Source organism: Vulpes lagopus, chromosome 6 (genome assembly GCF_018345385.1).
Source record: "Vulpes lagopus strain Blue_001 chromosome 6, ASM1834538v1, whole genome shotgun sequence".
Taxonomy (NCBI): Eukaryota; Metazoa; Chordata; class Mammalia; order Carnivora; family Canidae; genus Vulpes; species Vulpes lagopus.
In genome coordinates this window covers 86,505,004-86,526,193 of record NC_054829.1, presented here as the reverse complement: position 1 = coordinate 86,526,193, position 21,190 = coordinate 86,505,004, and the positions used below count along the sequence as shown (strand labels likewise).

The 21,190-nt window shown below is 37.4% G+C and overlaps 1 protein-coding gene across 2 annotated transcripts in view; it reads left to right on the top strand.

Annotated features, from left to right (window-relative positions):
- HSD17B11 (hydroxysteroid 17-beta dehydrogenase 11) overlaps nucleotides 1-15,119 on the top strand; it is a 32,950-nt gene extending 17,831 nt beyond the window's left edge. Inside the window, exons 5-7 of one of the 2 annotated variants that reach the window (XM_041759256.1) lie at nucleotides 1,588-1,725; nucleotides 9,744-9,860; nucleotides 14,256-15,119. In XM_041759256.1, the coding sequence (XP_041615190.1) occupies nucleotides 1,588-1,725; nucleotides 9,744-9,860; nucleotides 14,256-14,346 (346 nt within the window). In that variant the 3' untranslated portion in view covers nucleotides 14,347-15,119. The remainder of the gene's footprint in view (nucleotides 1-1,587; nucleotides 1,726-9,743; nucleotides 9,861-14,255) is intronic. The other variant, XM_041759258.1, reaches the window with a different exon arrangement.
- Nucleotides 15,120-21,190: the final 6,071 nt, after the last annotated feature.

The following is a 21,190-nucleotide window of genomic DNA, read 5'->3' as shown; positions in this document are numbered from 1 at the left end:
CAGGGAGCAGTTTCAGATTATACCCAAGAAGCTCCCAAGGGGATTGTAAACCAACAACTCCCTCAGTGCCTCCATTTCCTTTTTGGTAAATGAGGATCATGGTAATATCTATTTCAAAGAGTCGTTGTGAGGATTAAATGCAATAATACATCTGAATAATGGAGGACAGTGTCTGACATATAGTGATCAATTTTACATGTGATTATTTTTGTGTCATTTTTCAAGGTAAGATTTACGTTTTACCTAAGTAAATCTAGAAATCTATCTTTTAAGCCTTCAGTATATGTCTAAGCTTTAAAAAAAAAATTTGAGAGAAAACTTTGCACATATTTGTATTTTCCAAAGCACAGGTTAATTGGCACAAATTTACAACTACTTTGTATAATTGCTAATAAATACAGACTTATAGAAAAATAATCCAGTAATTGCCCTGAACTGCACAATTAAAAATGGTAAAAATGGCATATTTTATTATATATATTTTCACACAATTTTCTAAGATGAATAATGTAATACTCCAAAAACCATAGAATTGTACACTTCAAATGGGTGAATTATGATACATGAATTTATTTCTCTATAAAGCTAGGGTTTTTTTTTAAACTAATTAGAAAAGAAATATCTGCTTAGAATATGATTAATTTTCCTTCTCTTGCCAAATGAAGGAGCTATGACAATAAGAATTGCTTTGCCTTTCGATTCTTTGATTTGACAAATGTTTATTGAGCAGCTGTTATACGCCAAGCACTATGCTAGGCCCTGAGGATTTATTGGAAACCAAAATAGTCATGAAACTTATAGTAAAAGTATGAGGGACAGATGTTAAAAAAAATTCATCCAAATAAATATTTAATCACAAATCCTAAACAGGCTATTTTGAAAAACTGAAGGTTACTATATATCGGGAAAATAATTTAGACTAGGAGTAAGGGAAGGCCTCTTTGAGGAAGTGAAACTGAGACTTAAAGGAAAAAATAGGACTTGCCCAAGAGTATTTCCCTGGATATATTAAATAATTAACAGGCTATAGTGATATTAAATCTTATGGAAGCAGCATCAACAAAAACAAACACTTTACCAATTTTCCTGGCAAGACCTTTGAACCTACTCAGTTCTCATTCCAGTAAGTGACGCTGGGATGCAGTAAGCGTCCCGTGCCCATGCTTCCTAGACTTTAAAGACTGAGTTACTGGTTTATTTTTGCGAGAGAGATCAAACGCGCTTGCGCAGAAACAGGGGTGGGGGGCAGCAGGGAGCAGACGAGAGAGGAAGTAAGAGAATCCCAATCGGGCTCCCCGCTGAGTGTGGACCCTGAGATCATGATCTGAGCTGAAATCAAGAGAAATCAAGACTCTTAACCCACCGAGACACCCAGGGGCCCTGCTTCTGTAGACTTTAATGTCTATAAATTTACCTAAGTATAATGCACATACTGATTCAGTAGGTCTGGGCTAGAACTTGAGACTTAGCTCATGGCAATGAGGCTTGGCACAGGACCACTCTTAACTAGGGAAAACAGGCATCTGAATTAAGCAGATACAGCAACTTTCTTGAATTATTTTGTGACCTCTCTCTGTTTATTTTCAGTTCAAGCAAATTTGCCGCTGTTGGATTTCATAAAGCTTTGACTGAAGAACTGGCTGCCTTAGAAAGAACTGGAGTCAAAACAACATGTCTCTGCCCTAATTTCATAAACACTGGCTTCATCAAAAACCCAAGTACTGCGTAAGTTGAGACAGAAACGAGGACAAAAGGATTGGTTATTAGTGTGAATATCAACCATTCTGTGCAGTTTCTTAAATATTTTAATCCTTAGAACACCTGATATTCGATGCCCTTAGCTCATCTCAATTTCAGCTCTTGTAGATTGTGGGAAAACAGGTGGAGAGACAAGTGAGGGAGAGAATGTACATAAATATAAATACGAGTTAACTCAGTTGAACTTGCTAATCCTCCTTTTTTTTAATTTTCCCAAGCAATGTTTCTCTGACTTAAATATACATACATTTCACCAGGAGTGCTTGGGAACCGTGTAGGGGTCCCATCCCCAGATATGTTGGTTGCTTGGGTTTGTCTGGGATAGGGGAGTGGTGGGGAAGGGGCCTTCAGACTCTATTTAGCAGGTATCATTGGCAATTTTGATACAGATAACCCAGGACCACAGTGTAAAAAACATTTTCGCTTGGTTATCTAGAGATTATCCCCTAAAATGAGTACCAACCAGTCTTCACTCGGTTAAAAAATAAAACTATAGGGGTGCCTGGGTGGCTCCATCAGTTAAGCATCCAACTCTTGAATTCAGATCAGGTCATGATCTCAGGGTCATGGGATCGAGCCCCGCATAAGGCTCTGAGCTGGGTAGGGAGCCTGCTTGGGATTCTCTCTCTCCCTCTCCCTCTGCCCCTCCCATCACTCCCTCTCCCTCTCTAGAACTAAATTAATTAATTAAATAAAACTCTAAAGGATCAATTCTGAGGTTAAATTTTAATGTTTTTCCCCTTTGGGAATAGTTTTAATGTCTTCATAAGCATGATGCATACTTTTTAAAAATTCCAACATACAGAAAAATACAAATAAATAAGAAAGGTGGTTTTTTTTTTTAATTTCCTTGAAACCTTCTATCCAGTGCAGATTACTCTTAACATTTTGATGAACATCCTTCTAGACATCTTTCTATGTACTGCTTAAATATCTGAATTTTATGCAACTGGCATATATTACACATGGGATTCTGGAAGCTGTAAGTAAAGTACTTATTTCCCTCAGCATTGTGTCATGGACATCATTTCCTGTCAGTAAATACAGAGTTTTATCATAGGTTGTATTGATTACTTAGTCTGAACAGTTGTGCCTACTAGAGATTTTTACCATAGCACAGCTATAATGAACATCCTAGTGCACACACACTTTCACATTTTGGTACCATCTCCTTCAGGTAGATTTTATTTTACTTTATTTTTTTTAAGATTTTATTTATTTATTTGAGAGAGAGAGCACAAGTGAGGGGAGGGGCAGAGAGAGAAGCAGACTCCCCACTGAGCAAGGAGCCCAATGCCTGGGGCTCAATCCCAGGACCCTGGGATCATGACTTGAGCAGAAGGTGGATGCTTAGCTGACTGAGCTACCAGGTGCCCCTCCTTCAGGTAGGTTTTAGAAGAGGGGTCACTGGGTCAAAGTGTATGCAAATTTTAAATATTTGTACATACTACCAAAGTACCCCAGAAGTGTTCTGCCAATCTGCACTCATGGCCACCAGTGTAGGAAGAGCACCTCCACTTCCCCACCAATCTGCCTTCTGCAGATTTAATGCCTTTTGCCTACGTGAAGGATCGTCTTTGTTTTCTGATGACTTAGTAGCTAAAGTGTTTTCCTAAGTTTTTTGGTAGTTTGACTTCTTTTGTGAATTGCCTGTTACATGGCTTCTGCTCACCTTTTCTACTGAGCCATCGAGTTTCAAAGTTGGTACCTATGAGTTCATTGTACATTCAAGATACCCTTTCATATGCCATTGATGTTGCATATATATTGTCCCCAGCTTGCTATTTGCCTTTAAACTTATTTTTACTTATTTTTACATTAAAATTTCTCAGTTTTTTTTCCTTCCTGGCCTTTCGTTTCTCCCAGGTGTTTATAAAGGTCTTTTTCACTCCAAGCATATGAGGATATCCATCTATATTTTTCTAATACTTTTATGGTTGCATTTTCACATCTAGACCTTTGCTCCACCCAAATTTACTTTAAGAAATAAGATCAGGGTGTTGCTTGTTTTTCCCAAATAGTTAATAAGTTATTTTGCATTATTTATTAAATAACACATCATTTCCTTCACTGCTTTGAAATGTCATCTTTACAATAAATCTGGATAGGTACGTGGGTCTACTTTTGGATGATCTCTTGCCCTTTTTTTACTCCACTCTGTTTATAGAAACCAAGCTGTATCATGTAAGTGCTTGTGAAATCAGCTTAAGGAAGTTCCCAGTGTGTTGAGTGCTTTTTTTCCCCCCATGATAGGATTCAGTCTTTAAGTTTTATTCTACATACTCAAATTTTCTCCCTATTTTCCCCAATTCGTCTGCCTTTGGTGAAAATATATTCGAAATTAATGAAGGATATCCAGTGTGACACTCTGGGAAAATAGAAGGTTCTATTTAATACACCTTAATCTAGATATGTCTGCCCATAGGTAGATAGAGTAGAAGGTCGACATCAGCTGGAAATTTGGTGACTGTGCAAAGATCTCAAGCTCCCCGAAGAATCTATCAAATTGTCCAAGAGCCTATTTTTTTTTAATTTATCTACTTATTTTGGAGAGACAGAGTGCACAGGGAGGAGGAGGCAGAGGGAGAAGGAGAGAGAACCCCAAGCAGACTCTAGGCTGAGAGTGCAGAGCCTAGCATGGGGCTTGATCCCACAACCCTGAGAGCACAACCCGAGCCAAAACCAAGAGTTGTATGCCCAACTAACTGTACCACCCAGGCACACCATGAGCCTATTTTTAAGATACGATTTTGTTAGAAAACAAAAGTGAACATATTTACTTCAGAAGGTTAGTGTCTTGATTAATCTGTATTAGTCGAGAAAACCCTAATTGGGCCCTAAAGAGAGAACACAAAGGACGAATTAATTTGGGGACCTGAGGAGTAGAGCTGACCAGGAGGAGTAGAAAGATGAAAAAAACCTCAATAACCTGTTAAATACTCTATGATCTCACTTATGTGTGGAATCTAAAAAATCTGGATTCATAGAAACACAGAGTAGAATGGTAGTTACCAGAGGCAGCAGGTGGGAGAATTGAGATAATTGTTTCAGGGAAAAACCTGCAAGTGGTAACTCCTGGAGATCTAATATGCAACAGAGTGATTGTAGACAGCAATACTGTATTATAAACATCAAAGTTGGTAAGAGGCTAGATCTTAATTGTTCCCATCACACACACGCACACAACACACACACACACACAAAATCATGTGATACGATAGAGATGTTAGCCAATTCCACCATGGTAATCATATTGCAATATATAAATGTATCAAATCAACACACCATATATATTAAGCTTACATGTGATATGTGATGAGTCAGTTATATCTCAATAAAAATAAATTTTTTTAAAAGTCCATTACAATTAAAAGGAAGTGTCAAAGTAAGAGGTGAGTTCCATCTCAAGGATAAGATTTGTCAACTTCCTCCAATGTTTTCTTTTTTTGTTTTAAAAATTTTATTTATTTATTCATGAGAGACACACAGAGAGAGGCAGAGACATAGGCAGAGGGAGAAGCAGGCTCCCTGCGGGGAGCCTGATGCAGGACTCAATCCCAAGGCCCTGGGATCACACCCTGAGCCAAAGGCAGATGCTCAAGCACTGAACCACCCAGATGCCCCTCCTCCATTATTTTCAAGAGGAAAACCTTCATTGGACCCTGATATAATATATTTGAATCAATTTTTTCGCCCAGACTGTCTTTAAGCAGTTAAAAACAGACACCGTATTTTTTTTTTTATTATTATAATTGAATTTTTTAACATTGCCCCCAGGACAAAGCTGCACAAACTAACCTTCCTTGTGGGCAAGAGTGCCCTCTTCTGACAAAGCTCTACTAGTGACGAATAAAAAATAATTGGGAAGCTCATTGTGTGTATATGTGTATGTACATATGTCTTTGTTCACTTTTCTAGCCATTTTGTTATGATTATGGTTTTTTGAAATGGAATTGCTGGATCAAAGAGTAAGAACATATTTACTTTTGAAAGATTTATTAGACTCCCTCCAGAAGGATTGTCCTAATTTATCCCGCCACCAGCGAGATATTTGCCAGCTTTGAATATTACCACATGTTTAATTTTTATCAAATGATGAGGGAAAAAAGTACTTCTGTGTTATATTAATACATTTTTGATTATTAGAAAGGCTGATTATCATCTTTTTATTATTAGAAAGGCTGATGATCATCATATTTAACAAGTCCTGTTATTTTTTTTTTTACTTCACTCTGTTTGTAGAAACCAAGCTGTATCATGTAAGTGCTTGTGAAATCAGCTTAAGGAAGTTCCCAGTGTGTTGAGTGCTTTTTTCCCCCCATGAAAGCATGTTGAATTGTGTCAGATACTTTCTCTGTGCCTATTGAGATGATCATATGGGGCTTTTCATATGATATACTATAATGATTGATTTTTATATGATAAACCACCTCACATTCTTGGAGGATTCTTTTTATTTATCTTATTTTAGAGAAAAAGAGAGCATAGAGCAAGAGGAGGGGCAGAGAGAGAAGGAGAGAATCTCAAGCAGACTCCATACCAAGCTCAGTCTTACAACCCTGAGATCATGACCTGAGCCAAAACTAAGAGTTGGATGCTTTATGAACTGAGCCACCCAGGTGCCCCCTACCTCCACCTTGCATTCTTGCAATAAATCTCACTTGGCCATAGTATATAATCATTTACTATGATGCTGCATTTGCTTTGATGCTGGATTTTGTTGAGGATATTTGTATCTATGTTCATAAGAGATATTTTTATTTAGTTTTCTAAGATATCCTAAGATATCTTAGTCTTAGACTTTATTTGCAGGGTAATTCTGGCCTTGTAGACTGAGCTAGGACAAGTTCCGGGTTTTTTTTTTTTTTAAACTTTAAGAAGGACTGGTGTTAATTCCTTAAACATTGGATAGAATTTTTCATGAAGCCATCTGGTCCTGGACTTTTCTTTGCTGGGGGTTTTTTGGTTACTGATTCAATCTCTGATTAAAGATCTATTCAGATTTTATATTTTTTTCTTGAATCAGTTTTAGTGCTTTGTGTGTTTCTAGGAATTTCTTCTAGGTCATCTAATGGTTGGCATACAATTGTTGATAGTATTCTCTTATAACTCTTTATATGTCTGTAAGATTAGCAGTAATGTCCTCATTTTCATAATAGTTTCCTTCTTTTTCTCTTGGTCAGTCTAGCTAAACGTTTGTCAATTTTGTTGATCTTTCAAAAAGCCAACTTTAGGTTTCATTGATTTTTTTTATTATAATTTATTCTCCATGTCATTTATTTATGCTCTAATCATTATTTCATTTTGCTTGCTTTACATTTAGTTCTTTTTTTAGTTTATTAAAGTGAAAAGTTAGGTTATGGATTTGAGATCTCAGAGTTTTTCTAAAATGTAGACATTTATAACTATAAATTTCCCTCTGATCACTGCTTCTGCTGCATCCCATAAATTTTGGTATGTTGTATTTTTTCATTCATCTCAAAGTACTTTCTAATTTCCTGTGATTTCTTCCTTGTACCATTGGCTAATTTCCACATATTTGTGAATTTTCCAGTTTTCCTTCTGCTTTTTTTTTTTCCTTCTGCTTTTAATTTCTGATTTTATTCTATTGTTGGAGAACATATTTTATATGATTTTAGTCTTTTTTTTAATTTAACAAGACTTGTTTTGTTGTCTCACATATAGTCTGTCCTGGATAATGCTCTTTGTGCTCTTGAGAGGAATATGAATTCTGCTGTTCTTGTGTGGAGTGTTCTATAGATGCTGTTAGATTTAGTTGGTTATACTGCCATTCAAGTCATTGGTGAAAGTAAGATTAATGTCTCCAATTCTTATTTTTAAACTGTGTCTTCCTTCAATTCTATCAATTTTTGCTTCGTGTATTTTGGAGCTCTATTGTTAGGCATATGAATAATTTTTAATTAAATATTCTTCCCTCAATAAGTTATCTCTCTCTTTCCAATTAGTGATAAAAACAATGTAGCATAACCTGAATTTATTAGCTTGTCATTGGCTATCCTGATTAAATTTTTTTGACAGCCAAGAATTATTTTTGTTCAATATCCTTTTAAAAACATCACTCCTACATGAAATATACATAAAATTTTTCTTTTTAAAAGCTTAATTTTTGTGTGTGCTACAGAAAGATAATAGTTTTTGTTGGCTAGTACCATTAAAAAAAGGTGACAAGTAACATTTGTATAGTATGACTGCATCACGTACTTCAAGCACATTACCAGTGGAGCGCTGAGCTTATACTCATTCAGCAATAATAGCTTGAAACCAGCCATGGTGAGAGTATTTACACCATAGAAATTAAATGCTACAAAACGGAGAATTCTGTGCCCTAGAGAGCCAGTTGTGAAACATTTACTAGCATACCACTGCATTAACCCCATTTTTCAGATTAAATACAAAAACAAAATCCTTTTTTAAAAAACTTTAAATAGTAGAAATATCTTCCCCAAAGTTACTTAACCACTCAAATGGTAGTTAGATAATCAAACATAGTTCTGCCTGAAAATACTCTTTGTCCCTAAGTATTATTACTCTGCCCCCACATAAATTCTCCCCCACACCAATAGATAGGCCTGAAGTGTTTTGGGACATTTTCTACAGAATCCATCATGAACATTTATTTAATAGGATTTGCAACTCTTATTAACATTAGACTGTCAGGGGAAAAAAATTTTCCATGTACTGATATTTTAATGATTAAGATTTTATTCTTCCAAGATATTATTTTCTGGAAGCCTGTTCTTTTGGGCCTTTTAAAAATTGTATTCTTGGCCAGCCATTAAATTTAATGAAAATTTCTCTGGCAGAGGCTGAGATTTTGGGTAAAGAGAGGAAGTACACTAAGAAAAGTTTAGTCAATGCAATATCATTTGATTGGTAGGTTCACAAGGCCACAGTGGGAATGTGGAAGTATGCTGTACTGTTTACATAGGTGGTTGTGAGTTTTCATGGAACTTGGGAGTAGTGAAGTTTGATAGCAATATGCTAGAAAGTGAATTTCCTTCTGAACACTTCAAGACACAAGCATCTTTCAGTTTCTAGATTCATCCTCCTTGGTTCTCTGCGTATGCCCTAGGCAAAGGAGGGCTTAGTCTTCTTCAGGTTTCCATTGCCTTTCATTTTTACCTCCTCTGGGCCAAAAGCACTCACCTTTATTATTACATTTCCTTTTCTGTTGCATCTCCAGGTTTTCCTATGTAGTCTTCAGGGTTCAGGGTGAACATAGTATTCTAATAAATGACTGACCTAGGCTGAGAATGAAAGATCATATCATATATATTTTAATTTTCTCTGATACTTTAGAAATTGTTTACTAAACAGTCTTAGTAAATAATAAAACTTATATAATGGTATTTGGCTTTTTCCCCAAGACTTTTAAAGATTTTATTTATTTATTTGTTTGAGAGAGAGAGAGAGAGAGAGAGAGAGAGAGAGGGAATACATGGGAAGGGTGGGGAGGGGCAGAGGGAGAAGGGGAAGCAGACTCCCTGCTGAGTAGGGAGCCCCATGTGGGGCTAGATCCCAGGACCCTGGTATCATGACCTGAGCTGAGGGTAGACACTTAACCAAATGAGCCACCCAGGTGCCCAAAACTTCTAAAGATATAAAAGTGAATTTATCAGTCCTAATTTAGCTCAATTATTTTTGAATCCTGGCTACTTCTATAATTCTCATTTGCAAGACAAAATAGGTACTATAGGATCTCCATTGCAGGTTGTTGGAAAACTTCAGTGAGATGACCTATGTAGAGTGTTTAGCACAGTGCACAGTACATGATAAGCACTAAATAAGTGGTTGTTAATATTCATGCTAAAACAGTAGCTATTTTTGAGCACTTATAATGGGCCAGATGCTACAAGTTTGTTATGTTATGATTCCTATGGTAATTTAACTTATTTGTTTAGCACCTAATTAAAGCAGAAGCTTCAGTGAAATGTTTTGTTGCTGAAGACTGCTTCTGATTTCAGTTTGGGGCCCATCCTGGAACCTGAGGAAGTGGTAGACAAGCTGATGAATGGGATCCTGACTGAGCAGAAAATGATTTTTATTCCATCTTCTATATGCTTATTAACAGTGGTGGAAAAGTAAGTGAAAGTTACATTTATCAGCATTATAAATAAAGATTTATGTATTAATGCTTTTACTCAGATTTAAAACCAGACATTTGATAAAGCACAATTTAATGAATTAAGAGACAAAAAGGATAGGCTTCAATGATCCATCAATTTTTAAAACCACATTTGTTAATCCTTGAAGCAGGGTTTGTATAGCAATTGGATAAACGAGCTGAGTAATTTCCACAAGTGTTTAAATTTCTTTTTTTTAGAAAAATGTGTATATTTCTGGAAGTCTTGTCTCATAGAAGATGACTATAAAGAAGGGTAGTTTTTAAGCATTATTACATAGTGAAGTCATAGAACCATAAGGTTGGAGGAGACCATAAGGTTTTAGATATTCATCTAAAAATACAACAGATAATCACTGAGCTCGTATTTTGTGCAAAAGCATACTGAAACATAAGAATGCTCAAATAAGCTTTTAGAATTCAATAATTTTAGAGATCCTTGAGCCTTACTACTTCCATGGATCAGCAACATCAGCATCACCTGGGACTTTGTTAGAAATACAGATTCTCTTGATGTCCTGAACCAGACTTTTCATTCTTATAGGACCCAAGGGTGATTTGAATGTATATTCAAATTTAAGAAGCATTTCTTTAGAGCACTAGCTCTCAGCTTTGGTCACATTGGAATTCACTTAGCAGTTTTCAAAATACTAAGGCCTAGAACCTACTCCCCAAGATTGATGTGATTGGTCTGGAGTGTGGGCTGATCTGAGAGATACAACTTTCCCAGTGATTCTGATGTACAGCCAAGATTGGAAACCACTTGGTTTAACCACCTTCCACCTAACACATTGCCTCATTACTCACATGGGAACACTGTGTGGCAGTGAGGCTAGTCCAAGTAATGAAGGGAATGTGAAGAGATAGCTTAGGTTAAAAGAGGGAAGGAAGCAAGGAAGCCAGTCAGCCAGCTTCTTGTTCTCTGTTCCTACAGTCAGGCCTCCAACATGGTGAGGCATCAGAATCGCTTGGGAAGATAATTTTTAAAAATTAATTATTGGATCTCACCTCTAGAGGTTTTTTTGTTTTTAAGATTTTATTTATTTATTCATGAGAGACACAGAGAGAGTGGAAGAGACAGGCAAAATGAGAAGCAGGCTCCCTCAGGGGAGCCCGATGCCAAACTTCATCCCAAGACCCTGGGGTCATGCCCTGAGCCAAAGGCAGACACTCAACCACTGAACCACCCAGGTTCCTCTAGAGGTTTTAATACAGGATATTTTGGTTGGGACCCAGACAACTGTATTTTGACAGGCAACTGCCTCAGGCAGTTGGTTCAAGATTATACTTTGAGAATTACTGGCCTACAGACTGAAAAAATTGCAAGAAATCAAAAGCATACCTGACATATATCAGGCTTTTTAGCCCCTTCTGCAAGGAACTGTGGTTGAACACACCTTAGAAGTTTAGGTAATAAACCTAAACCTTGAGAAAACTCAAGAATCCCCTGGCTGAATGACCAAGTTAAAACCTATGAAGTGTTTACCATTATTCTTATTACATTTCATAAGTAAGCACTCAGTGATTACAGTCCTTTAGAATGTAAGCCTATGAGGGAAGGAAGTTTGTCTCTTTTCATGACTGTCTGTAACCCCTGTACTTCGAAGAGTTGATGGACACATGGTGGCACCAAAATGTTGATTTAATAAATTGATTCTAGGGATGCCTGGGTAGCTCAGAGGTTGAATGACTGCCTTGGGCTCAGGGCATGATCCTCGGGTCCTGGGATCGAGTCCAGCAACAGGCTCCTCGCGGGGAGCCTTCTTCTCCCTCAGCCTGTCTCTGCCTCAGTCTCTGTCTCTCATGAATAAATAAATAAATAAAATCTAAAAAAAAAAGGTGGTTCTTTAAAAATAATAATAATAATAAATTAATTCCATTTTCTAGACCTTTAGCATAGAGACTCAAAGTTTGTGCTTTGGAGTTAGATGAAGCTGTGTTTGTGACTTGCTCACCACATGAACACAGGATGACCTGTTTGACTTCTTTGAAACTTAGTGTCTTCATCTGTTACATGGAGACAGTAAGACATTATAGGACTGTGAGGAATGAATAAAATGATGCACTTAAAGTATTCAGGATACTATACTCAGTAAGTGTTATATACAACTATTATTATTATTATAACTAACACTTTTATTAGCATTGCCCTGATTTTTCTCAGACTGTGAATGTTTGTTGCTCAATTGGCAAGCTTTATTTTAATGTCATAGGTCAGATATCCCTATATGCTGTTGACCCTGAACAACATGGCTTTGAACTACAGGGATCCACTTCTATGTGGATTTTTTTGGATACAGTACAGTACTGTAGGTGTATTTTCTCTTCCTTATGATTATCATGATAACATTTTCTTATCTCTAGTTTACTTTGCAAGAATATAGTATATAATATATATAACAAAATATGTGTCGACTGTTTAGGTTATCAGTAAGGCTTCTGATCAACAGTAGGCTTTTAGTAGTTAAGTTTTTGGAGAGTCAAAAGATATATGTGTGTTGTGCAAGGGTCCACTATAGTTATACTGACTTACATATTCTGTTTAAAGTCCCTCAGACTCATTGGAACATGACGAATTCCATAATATTCTTAAGTACAGGCATATCTCATTCTGTTGCCCTTCATTTCATTGTACTCTCAAGATACTATGTTTTTTACAAATTGGAGTTTTGTGGTAACCCTGTATCAAGCAACTCTATCAGTGTCATTTTTCCAACACCATTTTTGGACTTTATGGCTCTGTCACATTTTGATAATTCTTGCTCTATTTCACAGTTTTTCATGGTTTTATTTGTTACGGTGATCTGTGATTGGTGATTACAACTTTCTGAAAGCTCAGATAATGGTTAGGATGTTTTATCAATAAAGTATTTTTTAATTAAGGTCTATAAATATTTTTAGCCATAATGCTATTGCACACTTAATAGACTACAGTATAGTGTAAACATAATTTTTATATGCACTGGGAAGCCAACAAATTTATTTGACTCACTTTATTGTAATAATTGCTTTATTGCAGTAGTTTGGAACCAAACCTGCAGTATCTCTGAGCTATGCCTATATAGGGTAGGGACAAAAAAATTAGGCCTACTACATGTCCGTCATGTACAAAATAAAATGTATATGAGCTGCTGAAGCAAGCACATGTACAAAATAAAATGTTTAAAGCATTTTATGTTAACACATTGATTCTTCACAAGAACACTGTGGAGTAGGTATTAATTTTTCCATTTTCACGTGAGGAGTTTGAACTCAAAAGTTAAATAACTTGCTCAGCATTGTGCTCAAAACAAAGTTCTTTATCTGCATTTTCATTTAGCTATTCTGTTTCTTCAGTCTCTCAGTGGAACATTTTAATAATATTTTGGATTGTAAAATATAAAATTAGTTCCTATTCTCACTCCCTTTCCAATGTTATGTTTCTTGTTTTTAAAGCCTTTAGCATCTCAGCTCTTTAGTTCTAGACACCTCCTCTCTTAGCTCTTCTGAGAAACACAGGAGTGTATCTATTTCGTAAACTAAATGTTTCAAGTCACTCTTACCCTAAAGGAGGTTAAGCCTCCTTCCTTTTCCTTTTGAAAACAAAATGGATTTAATTGGAAAGAACTTAGAGTAGTGACTCAGAGTTAAATTTCCTAATCTTAAGACAAATCTTGTTTAAGATGATACATGATAAAGGATATGCCCAAAACACAAGTTATAGATATGTATTATCTCTATTGATTGAGAAATGACTGATGACAAGAAGTTGCTGATAATATCATAATATCTTCCTTCTAATTTTTACATTAGCTGTCACAGCAGCACTTAAATCCATTAGAAAAGGGTGCAGAGAAGAGACAAATCATGTCTTCAGTTTTTAGACAAGGCTATTGCACATATTCATCTGAGGCTCTCCATAGACCATAGAATGGAAAGCTCCATCCTACAGGCATTCTCATAGCCTGCTGTGGATGAGAAAACAGCATTATCATGGGGAGACTTTACAAATACTCATTATTAAATGGGGACTAGGGCAATGAAGCTGAAGTCTGTTTTTTTAAGAAATATCCAAAAAACTTCATTATTCTCAAATGAAAGAAAGAAAGGAAGAAAGAAAGCCCAACAAAATAGTTTCCATCTATAATGTGCCTCTTCTATCTTTCTCGCATTGCATCACCAAGCTACGTGATTGTCTTCCAGGACTTGGTTTATATATTACATAGAGCTGCCTGATACATAGAATATAAATTAAAAAGTCCTTTTTCTAATGCAAAAAAAAATGATGACACGTGATAAGTGTATTTTAAAAGAAGATATTTTACAAATGCACTTACTATTTATTTCCTAATTATTTTCATGTATCTTTTTTTAGGATCCTTCCTGAGCGTTTCCTGGCACTTTTAAAACGAAAGATCGATATTAGGTTTGATGCAGTTATTGGGTATAAAACTAAAGGAGAATAAGTCCTACATGGACCACATTCTATATTTAGTTAATGTAAATACACATCTTGAAAAATACCTGCTTTCCAAAACATCATTATATTTAAGTAACATAACTTAAATTCTTCTTCACACATTAGCTATAAATAAATAGAACTGATTTACCAGGTTTAAGTCAATTTCATCTAATGTTAATCAGAACTTTAATATTTAGACTTCTGCTTTCCCTAATTATCTTTCTTTCTTCAATATCTTTTTTGGAGGCCCTGACAGTCCTCATTTATTATCACTTGTCCTTTAGCTGAAAGCTAATTTTATATAATACAAAGAGGGGAATACCTTAGGAAAGACCTTATAAATTACATAATTTATAAAATTACAAATAATTTTATAATTCCTAAGATTTTGTGACTTGTGCAATCTCTGGAAAATTTGTACTATAAATGTGCAAGATATATTTTTATTTCTAATTGCACTTAAATTTTATATAATCCCCGTTTCCTTTTCTATTCTCTATAAAAACAAAATCTTCAGGCTCTCCAAATATAATGAAGGACTGTATCTAGTGGCATTTCACAATGAGTTTCTTATGATGTAAGAAATGTCACTCAAACATTTCATCACACAAGTTCCCACTGTTTCCTGAAAGATGCCTCACATTCCAAAGCCAAACATTTCAGCTCAAGGAAACTTGAGATCGACATGTGTTGCAGGTACAAAGCATCATTGGGATTTGAGGCAGAGAATTAGGAGAGTGTACCCATAATGGCAACAATAAACAGATCAAACTTAAACTTTTGTCTCCATCTTTTCATCTTGAACGGAACTTGGCTCAACTTGGCTCAAATTAAGGGAAAATGGATTATGTAATCAAAGATCTTTTTTTTAATATCCAGAAATTTCTCGGATGTGAGTAATGCTCAGCGAGATAAGAAGATCAGACCTATGAATTGAAAAAAATAAGCAGGCTTGCTGGATTTCTATTGAAGAAAAATATTTCTAACACTGTATTAGACACATATATACTAAGTAAAGAACTTTGGTCCTTGTATCAGAGGTTCATACTCAGAAAATATATAAATCAGAATCACTAACTATTGTGAAATATAGTAAATGAGTCACACTAGGTACACAAACTTCATGGTAAAAGATCTTAATTCTGTTTCTAAACAAACATATTTAACATTTAATCTTTATTTATTTACCTCCAGCAATTCTGGGTAGCAGGCTAGGTTGAAGGCATTGTTGAAATTCCTGTAGGGAGCAGGAACCCAGAAGGACCTTAGGGCTGGAGCTCCAGCTCTGCTGAAAGGTTAATGAACACTGTAGAGGTTCTGGGCTTTTGTTCTCTGCCATCAGGCAATTACTGTTGTAACTCTAGATCTGAAAATTTTTAACGTATTTATTTAATATTTAAGTCTAAACTCTTATTCAACAAATTAAATAAATACATCAGTGCCACTGCAAATTAGAAGGCTCGTAGGATAATCTGTTCATGGTAGGTTATACTGTAAATTCTATAATAGATAAGAAAATTTCACAGCAGGTATTCCTACAATAAATTTCTCCCTGCCTGTCAACATCCTTCTTCTGATAAGAGAATCCAAATACAAGTGCTGTCAAACTACATTCTACATTGAATCCACATCTGAGTTGAGAACGCCTACCTTTGAAAACATTGTTATATTTGAATAACATAGCTTAGATTCTTCTCCTGCATTAGCCATATTGTGGTGGCACTCTACGGGAGTACCTGTGAGTAACCACGGGATTTACAGATTTACCTACACCCTGTCCTGTTAGCAGGAAATAACACTAGAAGGTGGAGAGAGTTTCTTACCATCAGCTTCTAAGGCATTTTGAAATACATGTAGCGTTTATTCTTTTCATTAAGTTATACCTGTTCTAACTTGCCAAGTAGAACAATGAAGGAGACCATCAGTGAAAACTTCAGTAAGATAACCGAGGCTCCAAATATACTGATAACTTCCTTCTTTACACAATAAGCATGTTTAGTTCTTAACATATGTGTCTGAAACTGACACTGGGATAGACTCTGGGAAATAAGTACTACTTATTAACCATTCTGAGAAATAAGTACTACTTCTTGGATAGTGTGCTGACAGAATGGGAATCAGTCCATTTTTGGAATGTTACACACATGTGAGGCATGGTTTGCCATTTAATCGTCCAGCAATTCTGTGTAGCAGGCGAGGTTGAAGGCATTGTTGAAATTCACGTAGGGAGCAAGAACCCAGAAGGACCTTAGGGGCTGGAGCCCCCAGGTCTGCTGAAAGGTTAATGAACACTGTAGAGGTTCTGGGCTTTTGTTCTCTGCTCTTTAATAAGAAACAAATAAAAGTTGGTTCTGATTCACCAACATCAGGCAATTACTGCTCTGACTCTAGGTCTGAAAACTTTTAACTGTTACTTGAATGAATGAATTGTCTCAACCCACTTCTCCACAATTTAGTGGGAAAATCCATCTTAGCCATCAATAGGGCTACTTCTGAGAGTCACACCAAAACCAAAGAGGCTTACATTGTTCTCAAGTAAACAGGAAAGACTTCTCTAGTTGTCAACCCTCATGGTACTCTGTGGTCCTAAACTAGGACCTTGATGACAGATGTCTCTCTCTTTTGTGGGGTAGGCAAAGAACGAGCCCTCTCTGGAGACACCATAAAATCTTTCTGAGCATTTGCTGTCATCCTGGGGGCCCTGCCATGGGATGAGTAGGACTCAGGGACCTCCCCTATTCCCTTTGAGAATATTCCCAGGCTTGCCTTCAGAAACACTTTTCATCCTCATTGTTCTTTTTAATGGAAATAAGGATTAGAAAGAGTGAGGAATCAGGCCAAGGAAAAGGGTTAAAATTGACCTTAGTGTGTCGTCAACACCAACTTGGCTAGTGCGTAAATAACTAATAAGGATTTTGCTGTGGGGAAGGGGAGCAATTATTCAGAGCTTCTTCTCCCAGGCTGGGTGATAGAGTTACTACCTTGAAGAATTTTGTGTGGTGGACATCACTATTCCCATTTTATAGATGAGGTAGCCCAAAGAGATTCAACAAAATCTGAAATGACACAACTCTTCAGAGGTCAAGATGAGGGTTGGAACACACATTTGCTGACCTCACTTGATCCCACAGCCTCAGTGGAACTCTTGGAGAGTTGAACCATCACCTGAACACCTCTACTTCCTTTTACCCAAGCTTTCCTTAGTATTCAAACAATAAACCATAATTAGCCAGTGAAAGACTGTTTGAAGCTCTTCAATCAAGGAATTAGGTTAAGGTGGAATAAGGTGCTACATGCAAATGCCCAAGTAGTCTACCTGAAAGAAGTCTAGCCTGGACTGACCCAATATCACAACGGTCTAAAGTTTCCTGAAATTAAAATGCTGAGCCTGAAAATACTGGGATAGTCTTAATTTCCACTGGACATCACATCCTTCTCCAAAACACATAGGAATTCCCACTTGACCTTAGAGCCAATCTGACTCCTAACCGTTTTTTTTTTCCTTTTCTTCTCTTTTTTTTTTATAAATTGGTCTAGGGATGACTAGACAATCTTGAGACGAGAGAGATGTGCCTTTTACTTTCACAGTCTTCCCTCGTATGGCAAAATTACAATTACAATTACAATTACAAGTGGCCTCGTATGGCAAAAAGAGCACTGGGCAATCTAATTCAAGCTAGTTGTGCTGGAACCTCCATTTCCTCATCCGTAAAAGGGCTGAACTAGACTGTGTAATCTCCTACATTATCTCCAGTTGCAGTTACATAAATGTCATAATCAATACATGCAAAACCTAGCATCTTCTCTACGCCATCTGGGTTCCCTAACAGAGAATGGCACTTCTAACAAGTGTCCAAGTTAAAAACTTACAATTACACCTACCTCCTTCCTTCTGCTCACCCTCATCCCTCAGCTCACCAAAATCCTCTAATCCCTGGCACACATGTTCAATATTAGTCACCATTCCCACATTTATATTTCCAGCCTGAATCTCTCCTCTGAATGGCATACATATATGCAGCCACCTTCTTGGTGTATCTCTGCTGGCATAACCAGCAGGCATTTCAACCTAATATTTATGAAACTGAGCTTTTGATGTTGTCCTGAACCTGTTCAAAACCCTGTTATTCCCGTTGCTCAGGCCAAAAAACTTAGTGTCATCCTTGATTCCTCCCACATTCATTAAAAAGGCAATTCTGTTTGCTCTACCTTGAAAATATATCCAGAATTCTATCACCTCTTATCACCCCCACTGCCACTACCCCGATGCAAGCCACCATCACCTGTTGTTCCCCTCAGCACAGCAGCCAGAGTGAGTCCTTTTTTTAAAAATTGTCTTTTAAGTAGGCTCTATGCCCAGCATGGAGCCCAATGTGGGCTTGAACTCAGGACCCTGAGATTAAGACCTGAGCTGAGATCAGGAGTCAGATATTTAACCGACTGAGCCACTCAGGTGCCCCAGAATAAGTCTTTAAAATATGAGATGATGTCATGCTTCAGTACAAAATCCCCCAATAGCGCCTCACCTAAAACTTAAAGCTAAAGTCCTTACCATGACCTGGAAGGCCATATGTAATCCAGTCTTCTTACCTTATTACCAATTATTACCTTATTACTTATATTAGAGGGAAATAGAATCAGTAGGAGATTTTCTATACATACATACGAGGGTAGATCAATTTCAAGGAATTGAGGAGTTGGCTCATGTTATTGTGGGAGGCTAGCAACTCTGAAATCTGTAGGGGCGGCTGACAGGCTGGGACCCCTGGGGCAGAATCGGTGATTCGGTCTTGAGGCAGCATTGCTGCTCACTCTGGGTGTCTTAGGCAGTTCAGGCTGTTACAGCACAATACCAAAGATCAAGTGGATCTTAAGCAACCAAAATTTATTTCTCCCAGTTCGAGAGGCTGGGAATTCCAAAATCAAGCCACCCAGGACGTAGTAGCGTCTGGCGAAAGCCTGCCTCCCAGTTCACCGACAAACAGCCGGTCTTCTTGCTGTGTCTGCACATGGCAGGAGGGGGAAGGGAGCTCTCTGGGGTCTCCGTTACAAGAACACTAATCCCATTCATGAGGGCTCCATCCTCATGAACTAATCATCTCCCAAAGCCCCCACCTCCGCATACCGTTACTTTGAGGGTTAGGTTTCAACATAGGAACTTTGTGGGCAGGGAAACAAATATTCAGTCTATAGTACAGAGAAGCTCAGTTTTGTTTTCAAGGCCTTTCAACTGATTGGATAAGGCCCATCCACATAATTAAGAATAGTTTTGTCTTATTTGGGACGCCTGGGTGGCTTAGTGGTTGAGCATCTGCCTTCCGCTCAGCGTGATCGCAGGGTCCCAGGATCGAGTCCTGTATCAGGATCCCTGTGAGGAGACTGCTCCTCCCTCTGCCTGTGTCTCTGCCTCTCTCCATGTGTGTCTCTCATGAATAAATAAATAAAATCTTTAAAAAGTTTTTGTCTTAAAGACTATTATCAATGTTAACCACAAAATATCTTCACAGCAATATTTAGATTAGTTTCACTGAATAGGTGAAAACTATAGCCTAGTCATTTTGATCTATAAAACTGTTACACTACCCTCATTCTCTTTCAATTCACTCCAGGCACATCAGTCCTCTTGATGATCCTCAACCCACTAGACATGTTCCTATCTCAAAACCTTTGTACATTACTGTTTCCTCTCCAAAATGCTCTTCTGCAGACAGCCACATGGCTAGCTCTATCTCCCCTTTTAAGTCTTTTTCCCTAGGTCTTTTCAGAACTTCTTACTCCATATCTAAAATTGCAACCCTGCCTACACAGCCATGCCCTATAAGATTCCATTTCTCCTTCTGTCCTCTATTTTTCACCTTGATACTTACTACTGTGGAGCATAGTACATATTTTGCTTATTTATCTTTGGTGTCTACATTGCCCGTATAGCATAAGCTTCTGTTAGGAAGCTTTGCTTTTTTTGTCTTTGTTTTTTTTAAGATTTACTTATTTATTTATTTATGATATACATAGAGAGAGAGAGAGAGAGAGGCAGAGACACAGGCAGAGGGAGAAGCAGGCTCCATGCTGGGAGCCCGACGTGGGACTCGATCCTGGGACTCCAGGACCATGCCCTAGGCCAAAGGCAGGCGGCAAACCGCTGAGCCACCCAGGGTTCCCAGGAAGCTTTGTTCTTATGTATTTTGTTCAATGCTGTATCCCCAATGCCTGGAACAGTCCCTAAGACATAAAAAGGGTTTGATATATATTTATTAAAAGAATGCCCATTGATTCTATTATTCCCTCTCTCAAATATCTCTTTGCCACTGTGTTCATTCAGGCCATGACCACCCCTGGCCTGGGTTACTGAACAGCCATCCAAGAATCCTTCTTGCCCTTCTTCCCATGCATTCTCTATGCTAAAGCATTTCTAAATCTCTCTTTTTTTTTTTTAGCATTTCTAAATCTGATAACAATCCCCTCCTCAAAATCTTTCACTAACTCTCCTTGATGCTGAGACTCTCTCTGAGTGACTGAGCTTCTTATATGTTCTCTAACTTCTCTCTGACCCACACTCTCTTATCCAAGAGGGACCTTCCTAGCCTTTGAATGTGCTATGATCTCTCACCTCCCAGTGCCTCTACACATGGTTTTCTATATCTGGAACATCCTTATCCCCTTCACTGTGTGGCTAACCCCTGCTTGTCTCACCTCCCACCCTCCCCCCATCTTCAGGTCTAGTGATGCTCACATAGCTCCTTATATTTGGGACCATCATAGCACTTTGCACCGGTAGAGAGTAAAGGGTTAAGAGATTTCTATGCTCCCAAGGAAATGGGTAGCCAGAAAACAGAGGTAATCACTGTATA